The sequence below is a fragment of the Siphateles boraxobius genome, unplaced genomic scaffold (assembly GCF_051911475.1).
Source record: "Siphateles boraxobius isolate OS27281-9 unplaced genomic scaffold, OSU_SipBor_1 16, whole genome shotgun sequence".
In the NCBI taxonomy this organism is placed as follows: domain Eukaryota; kingdom Metazoa; phylum Chordata; class Actinopteri; order Cypriniformes; family Leuciscidae; genus Siphateles; species Siphateles boraxobius.
Window position 1 is genome coordinate 7,582,636 of NW_027508766.1, and position 26,465 is coordinate 7,609,100.

A 26,465-nucleotide genomic window follows, 5' to 3' on the forward strand; every position below is an offset into this window, starting at 1 on the left:
CCAGGTAAGATACTTCGGATGTTATATCTAGCTCAGGAGTGGCTTGGTATAGGAATGTGACAGTTGTAGCCCATTTCCCGAAGACATCTGTGCGTGGTGTCTCAGTCTGGTGCACTAACTCCAGCTTCAGTCCACTGCTTGTGAAGCTCTCCCAAGTTCTTGAATGGGCTTTGCTTGACAATCTTCTCAAGGCTGCTGTTATTCCTGCCACACTTTTCCCTTCTAGTCAACTTCAATATGCTTCGATACATCGCTGTGAACAGCCAGCCCTTTCAGCAATTACTTTCTGTTGCTTACCTTCCTTGTGGAGGGTGTTGATGATCGTCTTCTGGACAACTGTCAAGTCAGCAGACTTCCCCATGATTGTGGTTGTGTCGTGTGTATTGAACTAGACAGAAAGATATCTGGTATTTATACTGTATGAATTGTAGTTTAATCAAACTCATAAAAAGTACAAAAGGGAAACCAGCACTCGTGGTAAGGGGAACTTTAATAGTTTCTAAGAAATACCAACACGTTTTGGCTTAAGAGACTTCCTCAGGCTATACAACAATACGACAATTTAATCAAACTCGAAATAGATATTCGAATATTTTGAGGGTTTTTTTAAGCTATAGGCCGTAATTATCTACATTTAAAAAATGCGTGTAACATTTTAGTTCATATAATTTAGTAATATATTCACTTGCTTAACTTGATGAAAAATATACTTGTATACAATATTCGATTTTTTCAGACGCACCTGTTTATTATGACAGTAATATTGTATATACATTCACCAAATTGCTCTGCATTCCAGCACATTAAAATTATATATATATATATATATATATATATATATATATATATATATATATATATATATTAAACATATTATCTGAAACACAAATTTGGCGTTTTGTGTCTTTTTGAGATTACCTAACCTGTTGGGCAACATTGCCTATTTGGCTACAGAGTTGTTGGCATTTTGACACTCAGCAGGGCAGAGTAACCGCTTTATCAGACTCTCCCGAGCCGATCCAAAAGAGACAATTCACAACGCAGCAGAAAATAAACCAATCGCAATAAACCGTGTAAGACACCAATGATGTTTAAGCTCTTCACAGTTGGTCCAAGATTGGCCAATCGGTCAACGCAATAAATCGCGACGTGTGCTCTGATTGGCTTAACGTTCAAAATAGGCGAGGACACTTTTTCTCCGCAGAGTTGATGTTAGCAGGCTAATCCAGTGCAGAGGTAAAAAGCTAGTGTGAAGGTTGGAATCGGTCATTTAAGAGAGCTACTCATTTCCATCAACTATTTGTATCTTTTTGCGGGAGAAGCAATATGGCTTCTGGTGGAGAGTAAGTACAATTTTAGTGATGATATATTTAGTCTGTTTCATAGTTGTTTTGTTTTCTTATTGAGTGCCAGTTAGCCGTTAAGCTAAAAGACGAACGCATCATGAATGGTGATCAATAAAAAGAGCGAGTTCAGACGCTACAGATTTCTCATCCGAGTTTACTTGGTAATTGATATAATCTCTTTAATCCTTAGGTACTTCCGTTCTTTTTACCCATTCAAACTTCTGTGGGAGTTTTAAGGAGACTATGTTCAGCTGTGTTTAGCATGTAAGCTAACCGGACTGAGTCATCTCCCATGATCGAGGCTTTCGGCCCACCGGCATCACCGGCGACTGCTCAGAACAAAAACCCGTACAACACAGTTAAACGACCCGCATGTCGCTCCATAGAATAAAACCAATATTAATTCTCTATAGCAGTAAAACCGCGAATAAGCTTCAAAACGATTTTGTACATATAACGTTAAGTTAGCAGCAGCAGGTGATGATGATGACAAATCCCGTGATCTAGATATTTCAGCCATCAAATCAAAAACCGCTGACAATATGTGTCATTTAAAACGTTAGATGATAATGTATCAGACCCTAGAGCTTTTATAAGCACTTAAATTCTACCGTTTCAGCAGTTAGGGCTTCACATGTCACACAGGAGCATTTGCTGTGTCATTGGCAACTGGAGCTGGCTAACTGCTAGCTCGCTCATCGTCATCACACACTCTGAGAGGAATTCAAATCATACTTCCATCTAAGCTGAACATTATATGGCTAGGTTGTGTACACGACTAAAACTAACACTTGTGTGAGAAAGTTAATTGTATAGTTCAGTAGTATGTAAAGATATAACGTTTGCTGTCTGTTTAGCTACGAGGATGTACATTGTTAGCTTATTTACACGCGCTGTTCGCCTCTGCCTATTGACGTGTCTGAGAACCGTTTTGGTTTAGTTAATTTTTTTTTTCCTGTCAAAAAAAATCATTTAAACAGTGTACAGCTTATATTGTTGTATTCTGCGGGATCAGCCACACTAAGGCCTTGCTTACGATCGCATCCCGGCCTAAATCTAGCGGATCATTAAGGCTTTCAGTCCAGTGTTTTGTGGAAGGCTCTAGAGTAACTTGAGCTTGACAAACGTACATGTGAGCAGACGTGCACTTGTCCATAGACTCCATCGTGTTATTCTCTCGGAACAGACAGGTTAATATGTCATGTAAATTCTTTCTACATGAAAGGGCTGCGTAATATGCGTAATATGAATTGTAATTATCTTTCACTTCCGCCTCAAGTGATACTGAAAGAAAGAAAATAGCAACTATCTGTCTCTGATAACCACCTGTGAAGCACCAAGAATTGTTAAAGGGACAGCTCACCCAAAAAATAGTAGTCTTTACTCGCACCCATTTTGTTCCAAACATTTTTTGCTCAATAACAGCCTTGGTTACCATTATGGTTAAAGAAAAAATGGATGGCAGTGAAAGCAAATTGGGGTTGAGGCTGTCATTCTGCCGAGCATCATCTTTTCTGTTCCACGGAAGTGCCTCAGGAAACCAAGGGTGCCACAGGATGAATTAAAACCATTTGATTATCATCTATAAATAATATATATTAGGTGGGGGGGGGGGGGCCTAAATCTTGTGTTGGAAAATTGGGGGGCCTCTGAGGGGGGTGGTTGAGAATCAGTGCTTTAAAATGTTCCTCTTCCACACAGATCCAAAAATGACGATCTATCCACTGCCATTCTGAAGCAGAAGAACAGGCCAAATAGGTTGATTGTTGATGAATCCATCAATGAAGACAACAGTGTTGTGTCTCTCTCTCAGGTAAAATCTTCAATTGGATTATAAATGTATAAAAATGTCCATTTGCATGTGCCTATCACATTTTCTCTACTTTTCAGGCAAAGATGGATGAGCTCCAGCTCTTTAGGGGGGACACAGTGCTGTTGAAGGGCAAGAAACGGAGGGAGACTGTTTGCATCGTCCTGTCCGATGACACCTGCTCTGACGAAAAGGTTCGCATGAATAGGGTGGTCCGCAACAACCTCAGGGTGCGCCTTGGTGATGTTATCAGGTTAGACTGTTTTCTGTTTAAACTTTCATTGCATATGCTAGCTGAATGATCCTAGTAATGTTGTTACAACAGTGTTAGGGTGTTATTCTGATTGACAAGACTCAAATACTAGTTATTAGAAAATGTTCCTATTAAATGCAGGATGGATCATTCATTTGTTCCCCTTTCTGGTTTTCAGTATCCAGCCATGTCCAGATGTAAAGTATGGAAAGCGCATTCACGTTCTGCCAATCGATGACACGGTAGAAGGCATCACGGGCAATTTGTTTGAGGTCTATCTCAAGCCTTACTTCCTGGAGGCATATCGGCCAATCCGTAAAGGTAACTATTACCTCCAGTGTTCATTATAATAGTAATAAGATATTTTTTTTTTACTCCGTTCACTTTTGGATTAATTGTGAGATGTTAATTTTTATGTTAAATGTATGTTTGCTGCCATACAAAAGTTTGGGGTCAGTAATTTTGATTTATTTTGAAAGCAATTAATAGTGACTCAATTAATTGATCAAAAGTGACATTTACATTGTTACAAATTATTTGTATTTTAAATAAATATTGTTCTTTTGAACTGGCTAATCATTAGAGAGAGAGGGAAAAAAAGTAATATTTCACAATGTTACATTTACTGTAGTTTTGGTCAAATCAATTCAGCCTTGGTGAGCATAAGAGTCTTCTTTCAACAACATTTTTACAAAACTGAAACTTTATTTTAGTATCATATTACATATCATATACACATTGTTACATATTACATGTGGTTACAGTAGTAATTACTGGAGATTAGGGGCTTTTGCACCGGAGAAACCTTTTCATAGTTCCTAGAACTATTGGCAGAAGTACCCGCTTTTTGGCATGTTTGCACCACAGGAACTAGAAACGATTTTAGTTCTAGGGACTCCTTTTGGGTGAACTAAGTTGGCTCCTACTTTAGAGTAGGGCAATAAACCAGCATAATAGGAATTAACAGTGACGTAAGTGTACACTGGCTAAACACCCACACCCGCCATTTAAAAAAAAAAAAACGTGTACACTGATTATAGCCTATATATTTACTCCACTTACTCTACAAACATGGAAAACGGTGATAGATGGACCTTTATGAAAATCCAACACCACTTTGGACCAAGCGACACATGATTTTGTATTTCTGCTCAGCTAGTGACATTGGGCATCAACCACATGGCAAACACTAATACTTTTTAATATACGGTCTACTTTCTTTGTGCAACAGTTCTATCCAATTATGTATTAGACAGGACTGTTAAACAAATCGCAAACTAATGAAGAAAAAGAATGGGAGTGCTGCAGGCTCTGGCGTTCTCAGCGCCGTCAAAAGTCACAAGTGACTTTCGTCACTTCAGAAATAAGTGGCTTTCGTCACTTCAGAGTTCCTACTGGCGGTGTGAATGCAACCAGGAAAATGGCCCTACTGGCAACACACCCTGGTGCCGAAAGGGGCTATTCACCGGTCAACAAGCCATAAATCATTTTTTAGTTCAGGGTTCGTACAAGGTGCTTAAAGTGCTTGAAGTACTTGAATTTGACTTTTTGAAATTGAAGTCCTGGAAAACCCTTGAAAACAGCCATATTTTTGAAGAGGTACTTGAAAAGGGCTTGAATTATTAAAAATATGGATGCACCGATACCGAGCTCATGTAAAAATGCTCCGATACCAACAACTGATAGGCCTCCCAGGCAGCGTGTATAGTAACACACAGCTGTGGTGCACTCGCTGATCAGAGGAAACCGCGCAGTGGATTGAGCGCGCAGCGGCACAGACGCGCGAGCTGGTCGAGCGCATCCCTTTAAACAGAAGGAAATCAGTGGAAGGTTTGTAGTTCAGTCGGACGTCAATGGCAAAGACAATAAAACGAGGCATGTAGCTTATTATTAACGTTAACTGACGAGAGAGAGAGAGAGCGCAGTTCTGTTGAATGCTCTTGATTGCTCTTGATTGCTGATCGTTCACTCAGCACGTATTATTTGGATGAAAACTAAATCATATATGTAAGTAAAGTAAAACATGAACTGTTACCTGATTTTTGTATAACGATTGATTCCCTACATTATTACTGGACGTTTGCAGTCAAGAAGTTCCATGAACGCAAACATAAGCGCGCACCCCGCAAACCGGCGAATACTGAACGTCTTGCGCTTGTACGGACGAATGTCAGTTATATCTCAAGTGAAGTAGCTATGTTCAAATGCGTCCGTGCGTTCGGTCTTAAAGGGGCAGTTTAACAAACCCACTGCTGTTTTAATGATAATTAAACAATGGACAACTAAATTACTCACTGCTCTTGACTAAATAGGCTACACTTTTCAACTTTACAAAAAGATCCATCTATATTTAATTTATCCAGTAATGAATATGCAATTTTTTCACATTTTATTACTTTATTCAAATTTCTGTACCTGTTAGATCTACCCGAAAAACTCTAAAAACACTGTTTATTTCATTTGTAGCCTTTCTTTGTTCTATCGTATTTATTTGTAAGTTGATTATTCGTTCTTATATTGTTGCTGACTGCTTACCTTTAATAATGTTTTAAATTCACATTAATTAGGCAGGAAGTTTTTGTTGAAGTATCAAAATTGGATTAAATAATTGATATTTCACTGACCCAATCCTCAGCACTGACCCTGCTGGAGCTGCTCTAGTGTAAATATGTTCTGTGCTATTCAATGAAAGATACAATATGATAGAGCAATAGAATGTACAGTAACTGAAGCTCATACAATATATTTTAGCAGGCTTAATTAAGCATGAAAATAATTGAAAGAAATATATGTTTGATGAACAAATGAAGCCAACTAATATGATTTATATTCTCTTGGTTTATCTACTAATACATTTAAAAATTACAAATGAAGTGAAAATTCAGGGATCGGTTACGGTATCGGTATCTCGTTCTGCAAAAAGTGGTATCGTGCATCCCTTATTCAAAATATTGTGTTTTTTTTGTTGAAAAAATAAAATTTTCACGCTAAATCAACAGTGCAGCCCGTCTGAGAAACATCAGATACCTTATGTTTAATTTGAGTAAAAAAATAAAATGAAATAAATAAAAATAATAATAAAGACATTGTTTGATAAGTGCCGATTGAGGTCCTTGTAATCCAAAAAAGTAGTGCTTGAAAAGTCCTTGAAAGTCCTGGAATTTCATTTCACAGAGTCCGTACGAACCCTGTTAGTTTTATTTTGCCCGATCTCTATTGTATTGCAATCATTTCCCAAAGTGTCATTTGTGTTGAAATATTACGTCATCTATAAACAGGATGTTAACATGTGCAAGAGATGGGACACACAACTTTTTAAAGCGTCAAAGTGGTAGCTGCATAGCTGACAATGGAGAGATCTCACCCTTTCAAACCCGCCCATAGGGGGCTGGACCTAATGCGCTAACAGACCAATCACAGATCAGTGCCAGTGCGTTTGATTTCACCGGCAGAAACTTTTTGAAAATATGGACGAAGGTACTGAATACGCAGACGGATGCATTATGGAGGATTGGGATTACACATAGTGTCAGCCATCTTTTTTGGAAGGTAAGCTAGCAGGCTCTTGTTCTGTGGAGAAAGCTGAGTAGTAACTTTAGGGGTTACCGTCCTCTTTTTCCCAGACATGTCCGGGATTCAGCTTTTGCTTTCTGCGGTCGCCATTCATTGTTTACATGCACAGCTTTTGTTTCAATCTAACTGAATTCATTCTGATTGGTGAATCTGAATGTAGTGTTTACATGAACGCTAAACAAGTGATCGTCGATGTGCGTTTTAACATTGCTAAGAAAATTCCCGCTCCTCCGTGAGAGATACGAGACCGTTGCTCTCACAGGTGTCGCTCATCAGTAATCACGCCAACGGCCTCGCGTCGTTCTCCACGCGGCCTTCACTCGTCCTGCTCGCCACAGTAAACATGATGAATGGCGACTGTAGAACGCAAATAATATGGGGTGCCTTATAAATTTCACCTTTATTGTAAGCCGCTTTCTCCTCTGTCATTTGAACGACCGGTTGACTTCCTGATTCTATGAAACCACTCCCTCAGAAACAGGCAATGGGCTCAGATTGGTTAGTTGGGCTGGTGTGTGGTAATTGGCTAAACTGCGTAGCGCACGTAGTCCGGAAACCTCACGCCCATAATTAACTTTACAGGCGAAAGCTGCATGTGCTCCGGTCAAATGGAAATAGTGTCAATAGTAGAGATGCACCGATTGATCGGCTGGTGACCGGAATCGGCCGATTTTCACGTGATAGGCCATGACTGCCGACCGGCCGGTCAGTCTGACATATTCCGATTTTTTTTGCCGGTCAAATGCACACGGGCGCCACATGATTAACATCGCGCAACATCAGCATCACCCATGCACACGGAACCCACATGTAGGAAACCTCGTGAATTACGGCCGTTTCACACCGCAAGCGTGAGCAGCGCGGTTTTTTTCCCCCCGGCGTGCATGTTAATCAATGAGTGCATTCACACCGATAGCAGGAGCAGCGTGTGAGCGTCGACCAGGAGCGTCGCGTGAGCAACAGTGAAGCAGGGTTTCGACGCAGAGTCTGTTTTTGCTGCGCTGCTCGCGCTCAATTAAAGTGATTGTTTATCCTGGCTGGACTTGTGGCAGACGAGAGAACAACTGTTTGCGAAATAAAACTTGCCATTGATGTAGGCTACAAGTGATTGCAATAGGCCTGTGTGTGTGTTTTGAAAAACATCTTTATACTGCCAGGGTGTGAATTATGTAATTTTAGGGGCAAGGCCATTTTGCCTCCACCTTTTATTTTTTTGGGGGGGGGCACAAAGGCCATTGAGTACAATTCGATGGTTTTCCCATTCAGATTGATACCATGACATGGTAATTCCCTGTGCATCATGGTGAGCCTCACTGGCCTTACTGCAATGGATTCAGAGAAATCAAATTGTGAAATTTACAAAAACACAATTGCATCGGGAAATGCACATGTGCTGATCTTCAATGTATTGTCTATGGAGGCCTATACGATTGTACAAATAAGAAAATTCAGCTTGAGATCAGGGCTTGTCAAATTCAGCAACCCTTGAATGTATTGAAAGAGGTCTCTGTTTCCAACTACAACCTGTTAAGCTGCAACCCCACTTTTGAAAAATCCCCAGAAATGGCATACGCAAACTGAAACGGATACCGTTCATGAACCCTTTCTACTAAAAGCACGATCTCATTTGAAAGCTGACACCTGGTAGTTTATTGTAAATGTAGAATTAATTATTGTCATAAGGAAAAAAAGAGTTATAAATAGATTTAAAAAAATAAAGTTATGAGAATTTTTATGAAACATCTTCATGAAAATAAAATTGAAATTGGCTTTGTATAAATCTAGAAATGCACTGCAGCTAAAGCCACATGTCTGACCATGTTATACTTAAAATCTGAAGATGATATGTCTTAAACTGTATTTAGGTAAATGTTTTCAAGATCATGTCAACACATCATGACTCAAGTTGAGTGTTCTAAATAACCTTCTGTGATCTGATTTGGCTTCAGAAAAAAAAAAATAAGACAATATAATATTTTATGTATAATGCAACGAAGTCTATCGATTAGCATAACATTATACATATATTATGAACATGCCTGACATGGCTCGAAGAACACGGGTAAGTCAAATATCATTGCAAAAATGTTTGTCTCAAAACGACATAATCTGCATGTTACAGCGATCTGTTAGTTCTGTTTGTGGTCGGGGATTTGGGATTTCCTGCATTGTCGAACGCTCTTCTTCATGTGTTTCAAATATGGACTATAATGTTCAGTAGAGCGCCCTCAAGCTGCTGGTATGAATTGAAAACACAGCACATCAGTATACAGCGCTCATAATGATTACATCGACGCATTGGTGCTTTACAGGTCCTTCTCAAAAAATTAGCATATTGTGATAAAGTTCATTATTTTCCATAATGTAATGATACAAATTAAACTTTCATATATTTTAGATTCATTGCACACCAACTGAAATATTTCAGGTCTTTTAAGTTAAGTAAAATTTATTTATACAGCGCCTTTCACAGACTAAGTCACAAAGCGCTTTACAATAGACAAAAATGGATATAAAAATAAAACAGATAAAATTATCAATATATATAAAGTACAGAGATTACCCAAAAGCTAACTTGAACAAATGTGTCTTCACTTGTCCCCTAAAACTGTCCACATTCTCAGCAAACCTAATACTAGTTGGCAAAGCATTCCATAATCTGGGTGCCATAGCGGCAAAGGCTCTATCCCCACATGTCTTTAAACGAGTGCGTGGCGTAGATAGCAGATTTTGATTATTAGACCGGAGAGGGGTATAAAAAATGAATTATGTCAGCAAGATAAGCAGGGGCCTGACCATGTAAAGCCCTATAGGTTATGGTTAGTATTTTGAATTGGATCCTGTAAGTTACAGGAAGCCAGTGAAGGGAGCAGAGTATCGGGGTGATATGGGTGCGCCTATTTGATCGAGTAAGTAACCTAGCAGCTGAAATTTGAATGAATTGCAATCTATGAAGAACAGATATGTTAAGTGAAGAGAAAAGTGAGTTACAATAATCAATACGGGAGGAAATGAAGGCATGAATGAGCGTCTCCAGTTCCGAGTGAGAGACCACAGACCTCAATTTACTTAAATTACGTAAGTGGAAAAAACAGGATTTGGTCAGCGATTTGATGTGGGTTTCAAAGGATAGGGATTTATCAAATGTTACCCCAAGGTTCCTTAAACTAGTCCGGACCGCAGATGACAAAGTTCCAATGTTCAGCATTATCAGAGGAATAGCGCTGTCTGGCGCTACAATTAAAACCTCCGTCTTATCTGGATTCAGCTGCAGAAAACTTTCAGCCATCCAGCTGTTTATGACGTCTATACAGTCTAAGAGTATTGTATGTTTGGATGACTCATTTTGCCGGAAAGTAAAATGAAGCTGAATGTCATCTGCGTAGAAGTGATAAGAAATGTTAAAATCACTAATGATCTGACCCAGAGGCAACAAGTATAAAATAAACAATATTGGGCCCAACACTGAACCCTGTGGAACACCACAAGAGTAGGATCCTGCATAAGTTCCTTAAGATACAGACGGTGCACTTCAACCCCGGTGGATTTCCACAAACGTTCAGTCGTACGTCACCTCCTTCTTAGACAATGCACATCGTCCATCATCCAAGGTGTGGTGTTACAGATGGGCTTAGTTTTTATCTTTAAAGGAGCCACTTCGTCCAACACAGAAGAGCAGAAATTGTTAAAAGATTGCATTTAAGAGCTCAACATCATTGCTACAACCCATAAAATTAAGATCACAATCAAACCGAGAGATAAATTGCTCAACAGTTGTTTGAGTAATAATACGCGATTTTCAGACGTTTCTGACAAGGGGGGTCAGCGGTGGCAGAAAAATTAAAAAAGACACACTTATGGTCACTAATCGACATATCCTCACAACATATTGCATTAACATCCAAACCTAGTGTGAAAACAAGGTCTAATGTATGACCACCAGTATGTGTGGGTCCATGAACATGCTGCTTTAGATTATGTGAATCCGTAATACTAAGAAAATCTTTTGCGGCATTATCAGCAACATCAGTGTGCAGGATAAAATCCCCAACCATTAATAACTTTTCAAAATTAATAACGGATGACAAAGTCCGTAAACTCTGTTAAAAACTGCCCAGCAGGACCAGGAGGACGATAAATGAGGATACAAAAGAACCGTCCAACTCTCTACTGATTTGCAGTTCAAAAGAATAAAAAGTTTCCACGCTCACCAACTGACAGGAATAGCTATTCCTCCATACTATGGCAAGTCCTCCACCGCGGCCAGACAGACGCGGGGATCCAATTAACGAGCAGCCAACAGGACACAGCTCATTTAAATGAATAAATTTCGAGTTACGTTGCCAAGTTTCTGTCAGTAATAGAAAGTCCAAATTTTGCCTTACGAACAGATCGTTCAGAATGTGCGCCTTGTTCGCCACAGAACGGGCATTTAACAAGCACATATTAACAGAAGAAATAACTGAGTCTTCAGAGGTTGAGGAAGATGTACACTCAATAATCCTAAGCGTAGGCAGGCCACAACGAACCCGGGCCAAGGTGGGAAGGAGGTGGATCCCTATTCAGAAATCCACCGGACGCATCCGGAAACAATTTATTGTTTTAATACTGATGATTTCGGCATACAGCTCATGAAAACCCAAAATTCCTATCTCAAAAAATATGCATATTTCATCCGACCAATAAAAGTGTTTTTAATACAAAAAAAGTTGTGCACTCAATACTTGGTCGGGAATCCTTTTGCAGAAATGACTGCTTCAATGCGGCGTGGCATGGAGGCAATCAGCCTGTGGCACTGCTGAGGTGTTATGGAGGCCCAGGATGCTTCGATAGCGGACTTAAGCTCATCCAGAGTGTTGGGTCTTGTGTCTCAACTTTCTCTTCACAATATCCCACAGATTCTCTATGGGGTTCAGGTCAGGAGAGTTGGCAGGCCAATTGAGCACAGTAATACCATGGTCAGTAAACCATTCACCAGTGGTTTTGGCACTGTGAGCAGGTGCCAGGTCGTGCTGAAAAACGAAATCTTCATGCTTCCATCTGCTGAAAAGCTTTATAGAGATGAAGTGCTCCCAAATCTCCTGATAGCTAGCTGCATTGACCCTGCCCTTGATAAAACAGTGGACCAACACCAGCAGCTGACATCGCACCCCAGACCATCACTGACTGTGGGTACTTGACACTGGACTTCAGGCATTTTAGCATTTCCTTCTCCCCAGTCTTCCTCCAGACTCTGGCACCTTGATTTCCAAATGACATGCAAAATTTGCTTTCATCCGGAAAAAAAAGTACTTTGGACCACTGAGCAGCAGTCCAGTGCTGCTTCTCTGTAGCCCAGATCAGGCGCTTCTGCCACTGTTTCTGGTTCAAAAGTGGCTTGACCTGGGCAATGCGGCACCTGTAGCCCATTTCCTGCACACGCCTTTGCACGGTGGCTCTGGATGTTTCTACTCCAGACTCAGTCCTCTGCTTCCGTAGGTCCCCCAAGGTCTGGAATCGGTCCTTCTCCACAATCTTCCTCCGGGTCCGGTCACCTCTTCTCTTTGTGCAGCGTTTTTTGCCACACTTTTTCCTTCCCACAGACTTCCCACTGAGGTGCCTTGATACAGCACTCTGGGAACAGCCTCAGAAATTTCTTTCTGTGTCTTACCCTCTTGCTTGAGGGTGTCAATGATGGCCTTCTGGACAACAGTCAGGTCGGCAGTCTTACCCATGATTGCGGTTTTGAGTAATGAAACAGGCTGGGAGTTTTTAAAAGCCTCAGGAATCTTTTGCAGGTGTTTAGAGTTAATTAGTTGATTCAGATGATTAGGTTAATAGCTCGTTTAGAGACCCCTTTCATGATATGCAAATTTTTTGAGATAGGAATTATGGGTTTTCATGAGCTGTATGCCAAAATCATCAATATTAAAACAATAAAAGACCTGAAATATTCAGTTGGTGTGCAATGAATCTAAAATATATGAAAGTTAAATTTTTATCATTACATTATGGAAAATAATGAACTATCACAATATGCTAATTTTTTTTAGAAGGACCTATATACATGGAACTTGATCAGGGCCAGGGCACACAGGCCACTGTGGCCGTACGATGATTTTTTTTTCACGGGGCATGAAGGCCAAAGTGTAGGGCAACGGCGGCCGTGGCCGCAGTATAATTCCCACGCTGCTGCAAGGCTATATTTATTTTATTTTTATTTGCTATTTATATATTTTATTGCCATTACCTGTTTTCATACAGAAGTTTAGTTTCCTAAATAAGTAAATATAGGCCTATCACTTTTTTTTTTTAGTTGAATAGCCTGTATGGAAATGAAAATGGTTCTTCCACACCATAACAACACTGCACTAGATATGTGGGAATTTCCCACACCAGTAGTAATTTATATAGTTCTATTTTATTTAATAAAAAAAATGTTCTATGTAAAATATTCTATTAAAGAAAAGATAGAAAATAAATATTTGTGTTTGCTGTAAAGTGGTTAGAAAAAATGAAAGCGGAATCGGCTAAAATCGGTATCGGCAGGCCAAACTCATGAAAAATCGGAATCGGCCTAGAAAATTGTAATCGGTGCATCTCTAGTCAATAGCCTACTGCCGTATCAGTTTTACAGCCAGAATCAGACCCAGAAAGATGCAATGAAGAGAGTCAAGCAGAACCTCCCCACGGCTCTTACAAAACGTTTCTGAATGGTACATTTTATTATTATTATTATATTCTTTTCTATTCTATTATTATATAAGAATTTTGATACGCTGTTACTTGAAAATGCTACTGCTGCTTATAGCTTTTGAGATACGTTTTTCTCCTGATTAAACATTTAATATAACTGAATAAATGACAGAGTAATACCGTTTTTTTAAAGTTATTGTTTTATCAATATAATAAACAACCGTTTATCTATTCACAAAACTTAGTTTACTCAGTGTATCATTTTCTTTGGGTGTACACGTTTGTCTTACACACACAAAATGGCAACAAACTAACTGGGTCCTATAAACAAACAGCGTTGGCATTGGTTTACGTTCTTGATCAAATCGAAAAATTACGTCATAAAGTATACATTTACAAAATTAGTACATAATTACAAATTCAGGTCCAAAATGTTTGTACGCGTTTGTCATAGACACACGAAATAGCATAACTAAGTTACTAAAGCCAGCGCTGGCATTTGTTTACGTCCTTGATAAAACTAAAACATTGCGTCTGAAATTATACATGCAAATACATTTAAAATGATTAAGTCTTACAGGTTGTGGCCCAACAACTGCTGCCTCTGGTTTTAAAGTTGGAACTGCTTCATGTTTTAGTAGATTCCAAACAGGATCCAGTAGATTCTGGAAGCTGTCTTCCGTAAAATGCGCAGCACAGAGAGCTAAATTACGTTTGTAATTTTTAGGGCTGGCTACCGAGTTCGGTACTTTTTAGGTACCGACCGAATTGCCTCGATACTACAGAGTATCGAAACATGTCTTGTTTTTCGGTACCAAGTTTCGGTACCTAAGTCGTTAATAAGCATGCAGCATGATTGCCTGTGGTGGAAAAACACTAGTTTACGCGGCTGCAGAGACGTGGCTCGTCGCACGTGAGGCTGTGTGTGTGTGTGTGAGCGTGCGTCCCAACCCGGATAGATAGAAAATATGTGGAAATTATCAAAAGTGTACCTACCTATGCCAGAAGCACGTGATGCAATATTTTCGACAAGATAATTGCTGCCAAGACTGGCAACACGGTAAATATGATAAGGCACTTAAAAGCGCACAGATTATTTGAGAGTAGAAAGTTTATCCGTCTTCGACTGCAAGAACTGGAGGGCGTCACAAATGAACCGAAACTCGGCGTATAGGATACTTGCCTCACAGGCATGAGAAATAGTCCTATATACGCTCAAAATATGTCTACTATTAAACGAAACAATTATAAATAAATAGTTTGATTAGCTAATCCATAGGCGCGCGCGTTCACTAACGTTACTGCAGGAATGACGAGTCAGCATCGCCATAATCATCTTTGCAGCCAACACACTCAGTAAACACTTGTTCATTAATAAAAAATTAAAATATCTCCTTGATATTGTTTCCCGACACATCCATAATCATTAGGCTACTTTTGCCAATGCTTTGCGGCAAGCTTCATGTGTGCTGAGCGCGAGGCATATATGCCGCACTCCAGTAGCCTATATTTAATTCAATTCACATTTATTTGTATAGCATTTTTCAAAATACATATCGTTTCAAAGCAGCTTTACAGAAAATGCATGTGTCTAAATTACAATTTATAGTGATCTGTTATCAGAGGTGACTGTGTGTAATGCATTTCAATAAATTTTCATTCAGTTTCAATGTTAAACAATGCATTAAGTTAAGGCAGAAACAATAAGCTCATTGAAGTAAAGAATACATGTCGTTAAATTATTAGGAAACAGAAAACTTTAGCATTGGTGCTTTTTTACAGACTCAAAATATGAATGTAAAAAAGTCAACAAACTGAAAAAATAAAATTTAGGTAATGTTATATTGTTAAAACTTTCATAAAATTGGTATCGAAAAAAGTAGCCTATCGTCCAGGAACCGGTATCGAAGTCAAGGTATCGGTATCAAAATTTGTTACGATACCCAGCCCTAGTAACCCCAGGAACATAATCAAACATAAATTGTAGCCATTGTTGACGAACTACAGCGTCCGTAGGAACCCCGAACACAGAAGACCTGACAGCTGGGTGAAAATAACACTCTTTCGATAGCATGGCTACTGCTCTCCACTATAACTCTTCCGCTTCGACAAAGCCGCAGAAATAATGCAATGCCCCCTTTTTTGCATATTCCGGAGGGAGGGTTTGTTACGTATAAAACCCGGGAAGTATCGTTGTAGTCCCATTCGAGTCGTTTTTGTACGCATTGAACTTCCTGATTTTTAAAAGACTATATCTCTGCTTACTTTGAACTTTCAGTGCAGCAACTTTGCAGATACTGTTCATGCACCAACAGCAACATTACACACCATTTAAAATGAAAAAAGTGAAATCGCAATCAACCACCCCTTTAAGGTTATGTAATTGGTGTGTGAATTATAATTGGGTTTTTTTCCCTTCTCTTCTCAGTGATTGATAGGGATGGGCATGATTAATCGACGATCGATTATTGATCATTAAGAATTTCGTCGATCACGTTAATTTGTTATCGATTATCATTAAACTAATGCTGCTGCGTATAGTGTGAGTGGAAAGTGAACGTGTTCCCCGGGCTGGTCAAGTTAGCGCGGAGGTACCTGTGCATCCCGGCAACGTCAGTCCCCTCAGAGCGGGTGTTTTCAGCGGCTGGACTGAAGCCTTGTTTACACTCGACGCGTCCGCACGAGCGCGAAGGTGAGCGCGGCAAAAATGACGTCATTGCGGTATTCTGTGTTTCACAGGCGAGCGCGTCGAGTATAAACGCCTCGTCTGTTTGGGGAGGTGCGCGCGCAGTCTGTGGAGACTCGCGCTGCAGAGCCAGGCGAAAGTGTAAACGAGGCTTGACGGTCAAGTTGCGGTCGCGTCTGACCCCAGATCATGTCATCAACATGCTTATCTTTCTCAACAAAAATCAGTAGACTGGTGTAGAAGTTGTATGTGAGTTACTAGTTATTTTATATGAGGCTTTGTTAAGTAGCCTAGCCTAATTGATTGTTACAGTAATCTCTCTCACCCTCTTTCTCGACTTCGTTCTTGGATAGTTTTGAGTTACATTTTGACAAAACCTGTCAGATCTAAGTATTATTATGTTTTTGGTTAAGTTATTGTTTAACATGATTTTTTATTATTTATTATTTTGGAACAAACAAGGGTCTCTGTTTAAGAACGCCAACTCACAGCTGCAGGTTCCGTTGCTTTCGAGCACCGCAGCGCATATATATCTTCAAGTTTAGCCTAACCGAACGTCCAGTTTTACTGCCACAAGTTGATCATCTTGTAATAAAGATCTAATCGAGGAAAAACACGCTGTATTTTTGTATTTTCATTGCCTTTTTAATTTATAAAAAGTTAAATAAATAATGATTTTGAATAAAAAAATATTAATGATTAATCGATAGTCGATCGTTAATTCTCCCGACGATCGACTAAGAAAATTTAATCGAATGCCCATCCCTAGTGATTGATAATAGCATTGGTTTGGCTTGATTTCCATAGGTGATATTTTCCTGGTCCGAGGAGGCATGCGTGCTGTGGAGTTCAAAGTGGTGGAGACTGACCCCAGCCCGTACTGTATTGTGGCCCCAGACACAGTCATCCACTGTGAGGGGGAACCTATCAAGAGAGAGGCGAGTAGATGTTTAAATTTTGTCATGGTTTGAAATGGGTTTTGGAGGAACCGTGTGTATGAATGCGTCTGCACTCCTGTTTGCAGGATGAGGAAGAGTCTCTGAATGAGGTGGGTTACGATGACATCGGAGGGGTCAGGAAACAGCTCGCCCAAATCAAAGAAATGGTAGAGCTGCCTCTCAGACACCCAGCTCTCTTTAAGGCTATTGGAGTGAAGGTAATTGTCTGCACTGAGACTTCAACACATTAAACTTGAGAGTTTATAGTCCGGGATACAAATTATATATATTTATACATTTTATTTTCCTCAGCCTCCCCGTGGCATTCTGCTATATGGACCCCCTGGAACTGGAAAAACACTCATAGCTCGTGCTGTGGCAAATGAAACTGGAGCATTCTTCTTCCTCATCAATGGTGGGGATGCAAGAACACAATTTAAATTAATTTGAATGGCTTTTGATGATTTGTTTTATGCTTGTTTGTCGGTGCAAGTTTATGACCCTGAGGAAAATTGAAGTAAATTCTTTTAATTGTCCAAGGCCCTGAGATCATGAGTAAACTGGCTGGTGAATCTGAGAGCAATTTGCGCAAAGCTTTTGAGGAAGCAGAGAAGAATGCACCAGCCATCATCTTTATTGATGAACTAGATGCTATTGCTCCCAAAAGAGAGAAGGTAAGACTGCTTTTGTAATGGATGAAAGATTATTACGCCCAATCCCGTCAATTGCTTTGCACAAATAATCATTATTTTGATTGGGTTGTATTTTATTTATAAATTTTTTTTAATCCATCAGAAACATATTTTAAGCTGTAACACTTGTACATATTGATATTCTAATAACTTCTGTGGTAAGAGCTTTGTCTAATCATGGATACAAATTCTTGCCTTTTTTATCTTTCTTCACCCGGGCAGAAACCACTCTCAATTTAATTGATCCCATGCGTTATACAGCACAGTGATTGGGTTAAAAGTTCATTCTTATGAATAAATCCAGAGAAGCACTCAGAAACTGCTGACCTAGAATTGTGCTCTCCAGCCTCAGCAGCGCACACTCTGAAAGCACGCTTCTAACTCAGATTTCGTGATGTTGCTTCGACTTTGCTTTTCACCCCGGAAGAAGGAAATTGCTCAGAAAAATGCTGAGTGCTTTTAGTGTTTTCAGTGATGTGCAGCTTTTACATATCTGTTCGCATCAAAATGTTTTGGGGTTTCATGACCCTTTAAATATTTTTTTAAGCAATTAACTGTATGGGGAATAAAGTGAGTTGTTCATAAATCCTAAAGTGCATTAACTAACATTTTATAAATCAAATATTATTTTGTAAATTGCATAAATAATTATGAACAAAACGGCATCATTTATGCATAGTTTAATGCTAAGAGCCAAAGAGCTGATCACACCAGTACGTTTTTGCATTTAAAAACATGAGAAGCAGTGGAATGGGGGAAAAAAAACAAAGTCTCACGACTTGTTTTTTAGAAGTTGAAATTCTTTTAACTTTACACAGCTTTCTAAACGTGCGGCTCTGTTGTGCAAGACGTGAGTGCAACGGTCAAATATGTCTGTCTAGTGCATATTTTACATAGAAAACAATGGAAAAGCAGAGCAGTTAATGCATTCTGTGTGAACTGCTTGGTTACGGTGGTGACGCAAACAAGATCGCCGCATTGAGCTTTTATATTTCTGCAATGTTTTAAACAAGGCAACAGGTTCAACTCAATAGGCTAACAAAACATTAAAAGGCAATTACGACTCTTACATCACATCTCGTGCGCCACTGATAAGGCTGCATGACGCACACTGAAAATTTTAGTGCTTCATTTTTGCATTCGAAAGTGGATTTTTATTTTAAATTCAACAAATATTTGAATTTGACAGCCGTAATGCTGTAAAAGCTTTATTTCCTCTTATTTTACTTCTAATCCCATTAGCATTTACTAATTTACTTTTTTCATGTTCAGGGCTCAACATAAAAAAAATCCCAACTGGCCCCCAGGGCCAGTAGATCAGAGTTTTACTGGCCCCTTCTATATTTTTACTGGCCCTTAAAGAATAGAAGGAAAAGCACTTTTCCATTAAACTATTTATTGTATACATTAGGATTAATTTTTCTTGTCCCCTCACAATGACCGTAAACTAAGTATTACATTACATGATTGATGAGTAATGTTACTTAGGCTATATTTTCACTTCAAAATGGTGAAATTAGGCAAAAGTATATTAGTTTGGCTGATTATTTTTGTCATTCGTTTAACATTTATGACCTAAAAAACTGTCAATGAAGAAAAAATGAAGAACGCGCTGAATCTTATTATAACAAGACTGAAGCGAACACAAATTTGTGTAGCTTACACTTAATCACACATTTTTAGGGGGGCTAGGCAGAAGTTTAGGGGGGAATTTGATTACACTTTAGATAGCCCGCCGGCTATGCATTTTGGTCGGCTTTTGTTGGAAATTTCCGGCAAATGAAACAGTACATGCCCTCATCGCCTTTCTCCACCCAGGTGTACTGTGTTTTCCGTGACACTAGGAATTAGGACTGGGCGATATGGCCAAAAAATCAGATCTCGGTATTTTTTGGTTAAATGGCGATATACGATATATATCTCGGTACTTTCTACGTTTTTCTATTTGGATAAAGAAAATCTATATATATATTTTTTTTTTTTAAATCACATCCTGCTCAATGATATCCAAACAATATTGATATTGAAGGATATGGAACAAAAATATTGGGAATGTAATGTAAGCTATGCAATATATTTTGTGCAAAAAGGTGGTTAAAATCATATTACATATTACAATCAAAAAATAATGCTTTTGTTTTTCAAAATGACTAAAGGCTAAACTAAAAATGAAAATAAAAACAAAAGCACAAACTAATTATATTAGCCTGCATTTGATTACCCCATTATAATGTTCACTTTCATAAAAACATACTTGTAGGTTTAATTTCACATGGCACATTTATTGTCTCCAACAACAAATATTTTAGCAATATGTATATTTTAGTAAGAATTATTGCACTAATATTGTGCTCGTCTGTTAGGCGCGCGTGCTCGCGGCGGCGCTCATTCACTGGAGCTTGAAAATTAACGGAGATTCACTTGCAGAAGCTTGTCCTCTCCTCACAGTGAAATGGACATATTTGTTTGACTTTCTAACATTTACAGATGGAGAATATACCTGTGAAATGTAAGTTAAGCACTGAGGAAAGCACCACGTCTCAAACGCATTAAACAGCACAAGTATTTATCTGTCAGTCAGCAACAGTATATGTCAGAGCATCTGACAGGGCAAGCTGCTTTATACTTGTTAACTGTATCTTACCAGTTATTTTGAAGCGCTTAATATAAGCTTGTCATGTTTAGGACAAATTATACTATGTTCTTTCACTGCAGGAGCTCACACTGCGTAACGTTACTCCGCTATTTTTTAGATGTGCTCGTATCAAACTACTGTATCGATATAAACGGTATTGCCTCATTCCATATAGTTTATAAAAAAATCGATATACTGTAACCTTCAAACTCGATTTACCCCCCAGCCCTACTAGGAATGTCCTCTCTCGTATCAGCCTCGTAGTTCTTTGACATTTTAACACGTTATAGGCCTAAATAACCTGAAGTAACATTGACACTCTTTGCGCCACTGTATGACGTTTGCTGTTTGTTTTGCTGATGGCCAGTCACTGGCCCATCAACTAGCCCGACATACTCTTTTACTGGCCTCGGGCCATTGCTTATGTCGAGCCCTGTCATGTTACTATAAATCAAAAATGTACTATCATGCACCCAATTTTAGAAATATTCAAATATTGATAAATTATATTTATAAAGTCTGCTTTTGCGTTTTCCTACTAAAGTGACCTCTGATCTGAGGTTTATGATGTATAAATTGCCACCTCTCCACTGTACATGACAAACGACAGCCGCTGGACCGCAAGTCATTCATTTCCAATGGAGAGTAGTATGGGAGCTGCGTGGATCTGAAAGTTAGAATTAGCAATATTGCACACTTTAACGTTATATTAACACTTTCTATAAAATGGTGGTTAATAATTATGGCAGAATTATTAAATCAATATGTTTAGCTCAATACATCTAAAATAAAACAGTAGATTTTATAGAGTCATTTGTTTTGTGTGGATATATTCATACATGCATTACATTCATTCAAATTAATTTTACCATGGTGCATAAGCTGTAGAGCTTAGATTCTCTGCCCGACCCGACCCGCTACTATGCTCGGGTCGGGTCGGGCCCTTGATCCCGCAGCGTCTCCTCCACTCGCACGCTGTGCTGTATTGTGTAGCTTAAGTGCAACATGGAGCTTGAAGAAGTAAATAAAAAAATTAAAACAGGAGAATTAACTTTGCCCACGAGTTTAAAATATTTCCATACCTCTGACTTTCCTTCATACTTGCTCAGTGACAACATATGTGTTGGCTTTGTTGAGTGCAAGTGCGGCGCGATGCTAGAGAGTCTGTACCTGTTGTAGCCATTAAATAAGCGCATTTAGTTTCATATTTATTAAAATATTATAATGTAATTTTTTTCCATCTATGTTGATTATGAAAGTGAACAGAGTAGATAGGAGGATGCGCAATATCGGGAGACAGTGGTTCAGGCATGATTTTGACCACTTCATTGTTTTGTAGAAAGCCTTTCTTTAAAGTGAATTTCGTTTTATATAAATTGTATCTTAATTTTAATAAATTTTCCATCAACCAATTGCCTGGATTTAATAAATAAGAAGCAAATATAGCAGACAATCATGACATGGAGGTGCCGGTGAGCCGTGGTCACCATAGCACGTGAACTGGAGCCATCTCATCATAAAATTAAATCAATTCTCGGCACTCTTGTCACCGAATTTACAAATTCGCATCTTGCTTGTTGCACGCACACGTGTCGAAATAACATTATTAATAATAATGAATCTTTAAGAATATTTGATTGAATGCTGAATGTTGTGCTTGTTCAATTTAATAAAATTAAAACTATCATTGTGATAATTATGGTAATTAAAATAATTGAATATTAAGTGGCCAATTTTTGCACATTTATTAATAGTATATATGTATATATGTGTGTTTATATATATATATATATATATATATATATAAATAAAAATTGTGCAGCTCCCCACGGTCAATGGTCTAGCAACCATTCAGCACCTGCGTTAAAAAAATCTGTCGTCGCCCCTGGTTATAACGGCCCACGTATTAAAAATGGTCGGGTTTAAAACGGGCTCATAATTGTGTCGGGCTCTGACACAACGTGCTATGCTCTAATCAGCTGAGGAAATGGTTGCTTCACGACCAATTACAAAGTTCTGTGCGACAATCGAATGCGAATGTCGTGTGCAAAAGGCAGCCGAAGAATGTCTAAGGGATGTATCTCTAAATGGTTTTCCATCTGTTTTTCCAGACTCATGGTGAGGTGGAGAGGCGCATTGTGTCTCAGCTGCTCACTTTGATGGATGGACTGAAACAAAGGGCTCATGTCATAGTCATGGCAGCCACGAACAGACCCAACAGCATTGACCCAGCTCTCAGGCGATTTGGTGAGAACACTTTGTAGATGTCTCTTTACAAAGCAACACTTGAGCAAAGATGTTTCCAGTTGATATTCAGGCTACATGCACTGCACCTTAGATGGGAACATCTTGTGCTGATGTCCTGACTCTTGATTTCAGGTCGCTTTGACAGAGAGGTGGACATCGGCATTCCAGACGCTACTGGAAGACTTGAGATACTTCAGATTCACACCAAGAACATGAAGCTTGCTGATGATGTTGATCTGGAGCAGGTGTGTTTCAGTGAATGTTTGAACATTCAGTGCTCAGTGATGATGCATTTAAAACTGTTTTTAAAACTGGGTCTCCTTAAGCAGGCAATGGCATAAGCGTCATGCGCATTAAGTCTGCCCCATCAGAATTATGAGCCAAGTGGATTTTAAATGCAACCCCCCCTTCCAAAAAGAAGGCATTTTCAGAATGTGTCTGTGTCTTTCATGTCTCAGTTTTGCAGATGTTGTTTTTCCTCCCCTTCCTCTAGAATAGACACATTACTGGTTAGTAGGGCTGGGATGATACACCACGATACTTGAGTGCATATATATAAGTATTATGATTTGATATTGCTATGTATTGCCATTTGTTTGCTTTTTCTTTTTAACTCTAGACCATGAGGAAAAGTTGAATGAAACACATACATGATGGTGTAGGTCGTATATGTGTAGATGTCTCGGTCCACCATTTTTCACTTTCTCGTGTCCAGTCGTAAGAGATTTGACACTCACCGATACAACGCATATCACTCTCTCAGGGATTTGAGTCCCATTGCACACTTAACGAAAACTATTCCTTTTTAATGTTTGGTTTTAGCTAGTGCCCCTTTCAAATGAGTGCATAGGTGCATTTTCACACAATTTAGTTTTTTGTTTTTATTTTTTAAACCATCCTCCATTTGTTTTCAGGTGGCGAATGAAACCCATGGCCATGTGGGTGCTGATCTGGCCGCCCTTTGCTCAGAGGCTGCTCTGCAAGCCATCCGTAAGAAAATGGACCTCATCGATCTGGAGGATGAGACCATCGACGCAGAGGTTATGAACTCCTTGGCTGTTACAATGGATGACTTCAGGGTGAGGATCTTCATCTAAGTAACTTGTACAACATTCAAACCAATTAAGTGTGAGAATTGCATTCAGAAACAAGACATTGCTTTGCTCTTTTACCTAACAGTGGGCTCTTAGCCAGAGCAACCCCTCTGCCCTCAGAGAGACCGTAGTGGAGGTGCCCAACATCACCTGGGAGGATATTGGTGGCCTTGATGATGTCAAGAGAGAGCTGCAGGAGCTGGTGCAGGTACTTGGCAGTCTTATTCAGATTTTGTTGACTACAAATTGTACACACAGCTGATTTTTAAAATGCTTACTAAATTTTCTATCCTTTTAGTACCCAGTGGAACATCCAGACAAATTCCTTAAGTTTGGCATGACCCCATCCAAGGGTGTGCTGTTTTATGGACCTCCAGGTTGTGGTAAAACCCTACTGGCCAAGGCCATTGCCAATGAGTGCCAGGCCAACTTCATCTCAATCAAGGGCCCAGAACTGCTCACTATGTGGTTTGGAGAATCGGAGGCTAATGTCCGTGAAATCTTTGACAAGGTATGTGATCTTGTCATTTCGACTAAGCGGTTTCTAACTCAATCCGGTTTATTTATTTGATTTTGAATGTGAATTAAAATTATGCTTTTCAGTTGTTATGGGTCTATTGTTTTTTTGTTTTTTGCAGAAACTGACATGTAAATTAAGGATGCACTTTAAAGTGTTTTGGGGTCTCTCTTTGTCTATCAGGCTCGTCAAGCAGCTCCTTGTGTGCTCTTCTTTGATGAATTGGACTCCATTGCTAAAGCTCGTGGGGGAAACGTTGGTGATGGTGGTGGAGCAGCTGACAGAGTCATTAACCAGATCCTCACAGAAATGGATGGTATGTCCAGCAAGAAGAACGTCTTCATCATTGGGGCCACCAACAGACCAGACATCATTGACCCTGCCATCCTCAGGCCTGGCCGACTGGACCAGCTGATCTACATCCCACTGCCTGATGAGAAGTCTCGCATTTCCATTCTCAAAGCTAATCTCAGGAAGTCTCCAATCTCAAAGGTGAGGTTGGATGGTTTATTTTTTCTTTGAGTTTTTATTTTATTAATTGGTATTAAAATGTTGTCCTTCCGTAGGACGTGGACCTGGACTTCTTGGCCAAGATGACCAATGGCTTTTCAGGTGCTGATTTGACTGAGATCTGTCAGAGGGCCTGTAAACTGGCCATCCGTGAGTCCATTGAGAACGAGATCAGACGGGAACGCGAGAGGCAGACCAACCCTTCTGCAATGGTGAGATTTCAGTTTGTCTAATGTAGTGTTTCTCGAATCATTCAAGTACTACTTTTTAATAAATAAAAAACATCCTAGTTGGGCAATTTTTCAAAATTGGGCAAATTCAAATGTCGTGTTTTGATTAATATGTACCTGCATTTAAATTGGTATGGCCGTTTTGATTTTCTAACATTTTGATTGGTTTGATCTTGTATATTCAGGAAGTGGAGGAGGATGACCCGGTGCCTGAGATTAGGAAGGACCATTTCGAGGAGGCCATGCGCTTTGCCCGCCGCTCCGTCAGTGATAATGACATCCGCAAATATGAGATGTTCGCACAGACCCTGCAGCAAAGCAGAGGCTTTGGCAGTTTCAGGTGGGTTCCTAAATCATAGTGTTTAGTGGCAGCTTTTGTGATATTAAAGTAGTTTGCCCAAAAATGAGAATTGACATTTACTCACCCTCAAGTTGTTCCAAACTAACAATAATTTCGTTTTTCAGCTGGACACAAAAGATATTTTGAATAATATAGGTAATCAAACAGTTAATGGACCCCAATGACTTCCATAGTAATTTTTTTTTTTTTTTGGAAGTTAATGGAGTCCATCAATTGTCAGGATGCTGTCATTTGGTTTTCTTTCATTTAAGATTTCAATTATTATTATTTTTTTTATTTAAGATTCCCATCCAGTAACCAAGGAGGAAGTGGACCAAGTCAGAGCTCCTCTGGTGGTGGCGGAGGCACAGTCTTCAATGAGGACAACGATGATGATCTTTATGGATAAATGTGACCACGTGGCTGACCCTCACAGGCCACTCTTCGTACAGGCCTCTGTGTACAAAAGACGAAAAATAAAAATTCCAAGTTTTAGGACTGTGCTTTTTGTTTCTTATTTTCCGCTTCTCCTTTCAAGTCCATTCCCCTTGTTTTTTATTCGCCCCGTTCCCCTTCTGTCCACCCCCCTCTGTTGATAGAGAAAAGCATGTAGCTGCTTGTGTTTTGCTCTGGTTTGTGAAAGGATGATTTCTGAGAACTTTGATCTTAACATTCTGTGGGTGGGGGGGAATTTCAGTAAAAACCATACACGATGGGGATTTCATTAACTTCACAAGCTATATGAACGGCTTTAGTGGTGGGGTTTAATGCTAGGGTGTTGGATGGATGATAAAAATAAATAAATAAAATGAAAAAAAATAATTGCTAATGACTTCATTTTTTTATGAATGTAGCATATAATGTATTACAAGTTTGAAAAATGTTAAATAAAATTCACAAAATGTACCTGATTTTGTGG

General features: G+C 39.3%; 1 protein-coding gene across 1 annotated transcript; it reads left to right on the forward strand.

Moving 5' to 3' along the window:
* Positions 1-1,174: 1,174 nt before the first annotated feature.
* Positions 1,175-26,452, forward strand: vcp (valosin containing protein). Its single transcript, XM_077231367.1, has 17 exons — positions 1,175-1,343; positions 3,048-3,159; positions 3,237-3,409; positions 3,588-3,730; positions 17,151-17,281; positions 17,368-17,499; positions 17,594-17,696; positions 17,822-17,955; positions 22,720-22,855; positions 22,988-23,100; positions 23,770-23,934; positions 24,035-24,157; positions 24,248-24,460; positions 24,650-24,958; positions 25,033-25,188; positions 25,392-25,546; positions 25,850-26,452. Exons 1-17 carry the CDS (start codon positions 1,327-1,329, stop codon positions 25,953-25,955), a joined length of 2,421 nt encoding a protein of 806 aa, XP_077087482.1. The 5' UTR covers positions 1,175-1,326; the 3' UTR covers positions 25,956-26,452.
* The last annotated feature ends 13 nt before the right edge of the window (positions 26,453-26,465 follow it).

Bases quoted from the DNA above. Each gene is read 5' to 3' on its own strand.
- vcp (XM_077231367.1), top strand. The intron at 17,282-17,367 runs GCGAGTAGATGT...TCCTGTTTGCAG, and splicing joins GGGAACCTATCAAGAGAGAG to GATGAGGAAGAGTCTCTGAA. The intron at 25,547-25,849 runs GTGGGTTCCTAA...TTTTTATTTAAG, and splicing joins AGAGGCTTTGGCAGTTTCAG to ATTCCCATCCAGTAACCAAG.